The following is a 10,000-nucleotide window of genomic DNA, read 5'->3' on the forward strand; positions in this document are numbered from 1 at the left end:
CGTCTCACAAAGTCACTGCACTCTAAGGTTGACTTTCAGAGCATCTCTCTCTCTCTCTCTCTCTCTCTCTCTCTCTCTCTCTCTCTCTCTCTCTCTCTCTCTCTCTCTCTCTCTCTCTCTCCTCTAGCTGTTTTGTCAGTCTCTGCCTTCGACTTTACTTTGCAAACTACAAAGTTTAAAGCTTATACTAAACAAGATTCATATAAGAAAAACTGAAAGATCACTTCAAGTCAGGAAGGGATACCTTATAAATAATGAAATGAAAGTGACAACAGTCCTTACATGTATGGTGTGAGTGGCAATGGGACGCAGTGATGCCCGTAAGAGAAAAACAATGAATAAGTGATATATTATATCTCATAATTCTAAGAAAGGTTTACAAAAACACGTTGAAGGTCAAAAGGTCACAACCGAATCCATGATCATCCTTTGCTAACGTCGCCTCCAACCAGATCCTTCTCTCTCCTCCTCCAAGTATCAAAGGACGGGGCCTATCATCCTTATCTTCAGGAACCAATATCCGTCGGGGCGGAGAAAAAAACTTCTTACGACACTTAACACCAATTAATGGCAACGCTTGTTTTTTTTCTTTTTTTTCCTATTTTCGTCTTTTAATTGTCAAGACACAATTTCCCAGTCTTTCATTTGCCTCTTTTTCTCGGCTTCATTTCAATAATGGGTTTGGCGTCATGACTTGATCTCACGGATTATTCAGTCTTCTTACTTTTTCCACGTGACGTTCTGTAAGCTATTCGTCAAATATTTTCTCTTCTCTTGGTTCTGTTTTTTTTTCTTATTTATTTAAAAGAAAAATGGGCACGTGGAAATTTGACTGGCAAGTTATTTTCCTCTCAGAATTATTCCAGACAGCTTTTTGCACATTAGAAAGGTAAATAATTTTACTGAAGTGTGCAATTCAAGAGGCATATTGGACAACTTCTGGCTTACCCACAGAATCCCACACGAGAGCGAAAAATAACTCTACGGATAAAGCTATTCAGCTTTTGAGAATAATAGTATGCTTACGCCTTACGTATAACTGTGGTTCTCAACACGGGGATTTCAGAGTTCTGGGGGGGGGGAAAGGGGTATTGTGAGCACTTTTATTTAAGTTTTAATATCCATTGGCATGTTCAATCGCCATTAAATGTGTAAAACTACGCAATGAAATTAATCTATGTATGTAAAGGTTATGTACTATTATGGAGGAAAATAAGGATTTTTAGTATTATATGCATATTATTTGGAATGCACCTTTTGTGGCAGACAATTTTGGAAAGGGGGGGGTGTGATGACATTCTGTCATATGGTGAAAGGGTGCATGGGCCAAAAAATGTTGAGAACCACAGGTATAACAGGTGGAATAAGAGAGAAAATCAAACCAGAAATATCAAATTCGAATGGAATGAATAAACAGTGCATTGATATCAACCGTCTTGAAAGTTTAACATGATAAGGGTCTAGGCAGTTTTCAAAGAAAAAAAAAAACAATTAATTAAAAGACTTTTTTTTAATCTTTCCTAGATAGTGACCCACAAGGGTTTTCGGGGGTCGTTATCTAGGACTGATATTTCTTGGGGGTCATTACCTTTATGATATTTACAGTCTTTTGTTTACGTTTTTACGGTAGTCTCCAACGGGCTTGTACTAAACACGCCGCAAAGGTGGATACATACCGGGTCAAACCCCTCGGGGGTCACTATCTAGAAAAATCCCTTTTTTCCTTGAATGGTCACGTTAAGCCAAACTAAAATCCCAGTCATTTTCAAATACATTCTTAAAACTTAGTTGAAAATCCCCTTTCTCAAAGAGTCGTAATAACTCAAACTGAAACCCAAGAAATAAAAAAAGGATGAACAAACCACTGACAATTTTCTTTGTAAAATAACGATATGAAATACTTAGATCTCGATAATTTTATTACGTTATGAGAATGCTCAGTTCATAAAAAGAAGAAGTCCCGCTTGTTTAGTAAGGCAGAAACATAAGCTTGAACAAGATATTAAAATTTTGCTACTGCCAAAAGGTTTCACTATCCTTGCGATATTAAAATTTTGCTGTAATACTTAGAAAATGCTAGATACTAAGGGGATATTACACAAAAGATATTTTAATTTTCTGCTGCTCAAAAGATACTGCACATATGGAACTTGAATTCACCATTAAAATGATGTACTTCCGATGCCACATTTTTGCTACTAATACACACTAGTTGAGAAAAATTTTGACTGCAAAATAATATTAAAAAAATCTCTCCATAAAACATAATAATGAGAAATTGCCTCCTTAAAAATGAGGTGGAAATACTTAATAAACTCCGATAAGCACAGGTCAATGATGATCGATAATGTTGGCATCCGGTCGAAATATAAAAATAAAAAAAATAACTCAACTTATGAAACAGCATGAAAAAATAAAACCAAATACAAAACATATATATAATCATAAAAGTAATTTCGCGGCTTTCACTCGTGATGAAGGCTTAAAAAAATATGCATGAAATAAAAAATCAAATAAATGATGAAGGCTTAAAAAAATGTATAAAATGAATAAACAAATAAATAAACACTCACACACACATATATACATATATATTGTAATCAGTAGAAATATGTGCACATATAAAAAATGAACTTTTTCGGCAAAGGGAGACCCGACATCATAATACAAATATAATAAAAAAAAATTCCAGATTAAATAAACGGAAAGGGTATATACGACACTCACAGACCAAGACCAGGGGACGCCTGAAGTGAGGGCGGAGGCATCACCAACCTGTAACGAGAAAAGTCAAGGCTTCAGATACACTGGGCACAGATCTCCGAAATGAATCCCCTTCGCACATCAGTTGGGCAGCGCCTATGCATTCTTCACTGACTGTTTGTGTGTGTGTATGTGTGTGTGTGTTTGTGTGTATTTCGGCGTTTCTACGATTTTTTGAGATGGATGCAAAAGAGGATAAGTACACACACATTATATACATACATTATATATATATATATATATATATATATATATATATATATATATATATATATATATATATATATATACATATATTTCTTTGTATATATATATATACATATACATATATATACATACATATATATATATATATATATATATATATATATATATATATATATATATATATATATATATATATATATATATATATATATATATATATATATATATATATATATATATATATATATATATATATATATATATATATATATATATATATATATATATTCTGGTCATGCTGTTCAGGTATTAATTCCATGAAAATAAAAATAACTAAAAGCAGAAATGGCTCTCAAACCATAAATAACATACGTAATCCTAAAAGCTTAGATTTTTCTTTTGAACCACTAAAACAAGTACAAAAAGCGCAACTTTCTTCGGCTGGCCCGGTGGTAGCCTATCCTACATCGTTGCCAGAAGCACGATTATGGGTAAATTTAACCTTAAATACAATAAAAATTACTGAGGCTAGAGGGCTGCAATTTGGTATGTTTAATGATTGGAGGGTGGATGATCAACATACCAATTTGCAGCCCTTTAGCCGGTGTAGATTTTAAGATCTGAGGGCGGACAGAAACATACGGACAGAATAAAGTGCGGAAGGACAGACAAAGTCGGCACAATAGTTTTCTTTTACAGGAAACTAATAAAAAACGGTAAACGCATTAAAATTTTTTTTTTATTACTATTCAGAGCGGCAGCGCCTGATCTGGACAGGTATGTCTGTGTCGGTCTCTCCTCTTCAAGAAGATCTGAGTAACACTGCGATGACAGTACAAAGGCCCGATACAGAGGGAGGAGGTGGGGTGGGGTGGGGTAGCGGGTGGGTGGGGGGAGGAGGGAGGGGATTTAACACACTGACCATGGAAAAAATATCGTTGCTATGACTTCCAACAGACGTTGGCAGTTTGACGTTTGATGTGATCAGTAATTGATGCCAATGAGAACAGGTAATATCGCAGACTGAGAGCGCGAATTAGTTGTCTAATAGTAAGCAAGTAAAAAATGCGCCGAAGTTTCCTCTGCGCAATTGGGTTTTCTGTACAGCGTATAATGCTGTATGAAACTCTCAGACACGGCCCATGAAACTCTCAGCCGCGGCTCACTAAACTTCATCCACGGCCCGGTGGTGGCATGTGTTGTTGGCACCTACAGCAATGCCAGACGCACGATCATGGCTAAATTTAACCTTAAATAAAATAAAAACTAGTGAGGCTAGGAGGCTGCAATTTAGTAAGCTTGATGATTGGAGGGTGGACGATCAACATATCAATTTGCAGCCTTCTAGCCATAGTGGTTTTTAAGATCTGAGGGCGGACGGACAGACAAATAGCCATCTCAATAGTTTTCTTTTACAGAAAACTAAAACGAAGATCCATATATCTGCAGCCGCAATCCGTACAATAATCTATGAACATAATACTCAACTTAACCATCAACGTCAGTCATAAAAGATTTTAGGTGTTAAGTGTTCGTAATTACTTTGCTTAATATTATCAACGACACTCATCATCTCTTGATTACGATTTTTAGATTGATTTACGTATGACATGACACCCTTAATGATAGACGTCATAAATTAGGATTTAAATCATCATCATCATCATCATCATCATTAATAATAATAATAATAATAATAATAATAATAATAATAATAATTATTATTATCATTATTATTTTATTAACACCAATGACCGACGTAGTATTAGTAGTAGTAGTAGTAGTAGTAGCATCACCGCCAAAATAATAATAATAATGTCATATCTTTGTATTTATACAAGAATATCCAACGTGACAGGGAGAGCACCTTTAGCACCCGAAAACGTTTCACTGCCATAAATCATTACCAAAAAATTAAATGTGGAGAGAGAGAGAGAGAGAGAGAGAGAGAGAGAGAGAGAGAGAGAGAGAGCATATGAATCGGCCGGCGTGATGAAGGTTTAGGAGGAATTGACATTCTGATAATTAATTAGGTGTCGAAGCTGCTAATCCAGTTTGAGACGTTCGACTTCCACTCGATCTGACATCTGGCGGAGGAGGAGGAGGAGGAGAAAGGGAGGGGGAGTGAGTGAAGGAGGTTCCGAAGGAAGGAGGAGATTGAGAGACAGGGGGATGGAGTAAGGGGGGAGACGGAGCGACAGAGGGAGGGAGAAGGAGAGGGAGCGAGAAGGAGAATGAGAGACAGAGGGAGCGAGGAGGAGAAGGAGGGACAAAGGGAGGGAGGAAGGACGAGACTGAGGGACAAGGGAGCGAGTAAGAAGGGAGAAGGAGGAGGGACAGAGGGAGGAAGGGAGTAAGGAGGAAGGAGGAAAATGAGGGAGTAAGAAGGGAGGAGGGGAAGGAGGGACGGAGAGGGAGAGTATGGAGGGAGGAGACTCATCACAACGTAAAGTAGATCTTAGGTTGAGGGTTCACTGTAACAGCTGCGACATTCAATAATAGAGACACGTAGCGGATAGTAACTGCCAACCTTAGTCGGATAATAGATTTCTAATACTACTGACGGATAATGACCACCATACACTGTTACATAATAAATGACCAGCCCTCTAACGGGTAATCACTAACAATCATCGCTGGATAACTACTCTTACCTTTAGCAGACAAATACCATAACGGGTTCTTAATACTGTTACCTCTAATGCCAATTCCTGCTTTAATTATCAACATTACAAAAAAAGGATTTTTAAAAAAATCAACTATGTCTTGAAAGACTGCCATTAACTCTCAATACTTACAGATATATATTACATTACATCTTACGGATTAAAACTAATAATCTTAGCTACTTAATAGACTACCACGAATATAAACATGAGGCTGTTTGAACATAACCATACATGCAAAATGCACTACCATCATTTCTTAATGAATAACGAGTAACAGCCATCGTTGCATAATAGATAATCATTACTTCTAAATGTCCATAGGTAATAACCATCATTGCGTAATAGATCAATATGTACTTACGAGTTTCGAGGTGCTGTTTGAATAACCGAACCTTTATCAATCTAGGACAACACATAGTCAACACCTTCTGCAAAAGACACCGTGGCAAATGTCTCACGATAAATTATTATGATCATCGGGAGTTAAGGCAAATACGGAGCGACTGTTAAAGTCCAGTCGAGATAACATAAAATACATAAATATTTGCAGGAAAAATGAATGAGGTTAAGCGCCTCTGAGTGAACAGCCCTGAAAACATGAGAAACGCACGCCCTTAGTTACGACCAAAGTAGGTTACGGGTCTTCTCCATTAATGCCCTTTTTATTGTCGTTTTACTTTTTTACGTCATATTAAACTGATATTCATCTCTCTCTCTCTCTCTCTCTCTCTCTCTCTCTCTCTCTCTCTCTCTCTCTCACTTCTGCAAAAATCTTCTGGTTATCGCTTTATCATCCACCTAAAATTTATGAGAGATGAGGTTGAGGTCAAATAATTTGAGAATGATTTCCTCCCCAGAACTTGGATATGAAATCCACCAGCCGGGGGTTTACTGGATGACAGTTATCTCGACATCAAATTTATAAAAAGGCTACCACGTTACAATAGGGTTTCGAGGTGGGGAGACGATGGCCCGCGTATTCCCCAACTGTATTGTGGTTCAGGACCTTCCCTGAAAAAAGCGGGACGCCATATCTTAAAAACTAACCACAGAATCTTCTTGAAAACAATCTCAATATGTTTTCCACGCCCAACATACAGCGAGAAATAAAGTTCATGAATTATCCTAACCTAATCCAACCTAACCTAAGCTAACCTAGAGGTATGGCAAAAAAAAAAAAAAAAAAAAAAAAAAAAAAACGAGGCGCCCACTCGTCTGGCCGATTACGCACAAAAATATAGGCTACAAGTACACGAACACCACAGAAGAAACGAAATTAAAAAACGACCCATAAGAGGGGCCAGACATTGAGAAGATGTTACGCAAATTGTGGTTTTCTCTCCTGAGGAAACAAAACAGCCTCACTCTGAGGCAATGTTCAGAATGGAAAAGATTCCAAAAGGCAACCAGACCTCATTGTGCTCGTCAAAGTCTTCCGTTCCAGGGCATGGCCCATAAAACCGGAGAATCTGCAGGAAGAAAATAAAACCGACCGTGGAAACGTTCCGAGAGAAATGGAAATATCGGTCAGATCCTGGAACAAGACTCAGGTTGTGCTCGTGGGAAGAGACAGATGACTTATGTTATATTTTAAGTCACGCTGACCTGGAAACTCGAAGATCCAAAAAGACACACTCGCCCACGCGGAAGTCGACAAGGTGGCAACCCACGGGGATGAAGAGAGAGAGAGAGAGAGAGAGAGAGAGAGAGAGAGAGAGAGAGAGAGAGAGAGAGAGAGAGATTTGATGCATGACTCTACCTCAGAAGGGATAAAAAAAAAAAATATATCGTGAGAATATATATATATATATATATATATATATATATATATATATATATATATATATATATATATATATATATATATATACATACAGTATATATATTATATATATATACACATATATATGTATAAATATGTATACATACATACAGGTATATATACAGTATATATGTGTAGACATACATATATATATATATATATACATACATACATACACACATATATATGTATGTATGTTTGTATACATCGAAGAAGTAATGGTTTATCGACTACCACCATTATTTCTGTACCTCTCCTCTCCATATTGTGGTCTATGCCCCGACTACGAAACACTACGTCAGCTGACCACCAGGTCAGCCGAGTTTAAAGGTTGGTGCCAGATGGTTCCACCTGGCCCTGCATCAACACCAGAATCTCTTGTTATAATATAATATAATGTAATATAATATAATATATAATATAATATAATATAATATAATATAATATAAAGCGTGTGTGAGAGAGAGGAAATGTGGCTTCCAATTCACGCAATTATACACGTAACTTTCAGACGTCCAAACTTTACCACCTAAATTTATTGAGTAACAACTTTAACTTCCATATATACCACCGATCAATAACATGGGATATACACCACAAACAGACTGATTCATGCAATTACACGCATATACATATACACACACGAAAGAAAACACAAGGGTGTGCGCATACTGAAACACATCTCTTCTCTGAAACGACAAAACACCAATATATACGCAATTGCCTTCAAATAAAAACAAATCCCACCCCCAACACCCCAGCTCGCGTTCATAACTGTGATCTGCCTACGCGTACAAATATTCTTTTGAATATTTCGTCGCCTATAAAATATTCACCAAAAGCACGACGATACTCATTAAAAAACCAACACACAAAATGATGGAAAAGATTTATCAATTATAAAAGCCGAAGCACGTCGACGCATTCTAGTTGCCGTATCAGGTCTTCGAGTATTATAAAATAACTTCGCTGTTTTCTGGTTCAATTCAGTCTCTGTAGTAACTGCGTCTATCTGTGCGTGTGCGTAATCGCTATACGCTATATATATATATATATATATATATATATATATATATATATATATATATATATATATATATATATATATATATATATATATATAGATGTGTGTGTGTCTGTGTGTGTGTTCCCCGTAGTACAGTGGTTATCAGCCTTACTTCGCCTTACCAGGAAGTCCCGACAACATTCTTTGGAAAGGAAACCCTTACGACTGTTTCCAAGAGAACTTACTGCACCTTGGATGAACTAAGCAGTGAATCACGTACCTGATAATTCGATGAATGTGGAGGGTCGCAACCAGCAGCTCATTAAGATTTGCTCAATAAGATTTGGAGGCTATAAAGCTTTCTGGAACCGTCCATTCTACTCTGAATGGCGTTATCAGCCAAATTCGTTGACATGGCTGAGTGTTGCGGCGCTCAGCTTCCTAGGGACATTGATCGCTCTAGGCCTACCACGTACCAGTTCACACAGCTGTTAGGGGGTACCATCGTGGGCTGGGTACAGAGAAAATGTCGCGGGCTAGCAACCTCCCCGCTAAGCACATGCTAAAAATGGGTAGCCCAGAGACCTACCTTGAGAATACCAGTACCCTTTTGACCCAACCCTTAAAAGTAGAAAGGGGCATAAGACGAAATAAATATATGGAAAAAAAGTAAACGGTGATGCAGATAGGAAACCAATCCCTAAATATTTTTTTTGAAACCAAACGTCTTTATCCTTCTTGAGCCAATCCTCAAAAGCGATGAGGGCAATATATATATATATATATATATATATATATATATATATATATATATATATATATATATATATATATATATATATATTCAAAACAATGATAGAAATACAACAGTAAAAAACCCAAATTGAGGGGCCGGGAACGCTGCAACTCTACAGAAAGAATATATATATATATATAAATATATATATATATATATATATATATATATATATATATATATATATATATATATATATATATATATATATATATATATATATATATATATATATATATATATATATAATCAAAATAATGATAAAAACACAACAGTAAAAATCCCAAATGGAGAGACCTGGAACTCTGCAACTCGACAGAAAGAAGAAGAAATAATTCCGCGTCCAGCGTTGCAGAGTCGTAAAGCGCGGGAGGAGCGCTTGCCAAAAACAGTGTCATTCAGGGCTTTCTAACGACCACGGCTCGGCGAGATATACATCAAATGGGCTCAAGACACGGAATCACATCCTGCGGTGCACGTGCAAACGAGCTAGCCGACTTTCTAGAAGCGCAGGAATTCGTGCACCATTTTAACAAGGAAATTGACTTCATTTGTTTTCAATCCTGAGAAACAGTTTACAAAACATGTGAGCATGAACGGATTCCTACTTTCAATATATCACAAAATAATAACATTCTGTTAGGGAGAAAGGCATTATCCCCTAAGACACAGGTTGCCAAATTTTGCCATCTTGATCAATGTTTTTCTTCAATTACGAAACAGAGAGAGATAACTAA

General features: G+C 36.7%; 1 protein-coding gene across 2 annotated transcripts in view; it reads right to left on the reverse strand.

The window, feature by feature from the left end:
- Positions 1-10,000, reverse strand: part of orb2 — an 88,072-nt gene that overhangs the window by 69,153 nt on the left and 8,919 nt on the right. For both annotated transcript variants that reach the window (XM_067082064.1, XM_067082060.1), the window contains exon 2: positions 2,728-2,775. In XM_067082064.1, coding sequence (XP_066938165.1) covers positions 2,728-2,775 — 48 coding nt within the window. The remainder of the gene's footprint in view (positions 1-2,727; positions 2,776-10,000) is intronic.

Source organism: Macrobrachium rosenbergii, chromosome 37, assembly GCF_040412425.1.
Source record: "Macrobrachium rosenbergii isolate ZJJX-2024 chromosome 37, ASM4041242v1, whole genome shotgun sequence".
In the NCBI taxonomy this organism is placed as follows: Eukaryota; Metazoa; Arthropoda; class Malacostraca; order Decapoda; family Palaemonidae; genus Macrobrachium; species Macrobrachium rosenbergii.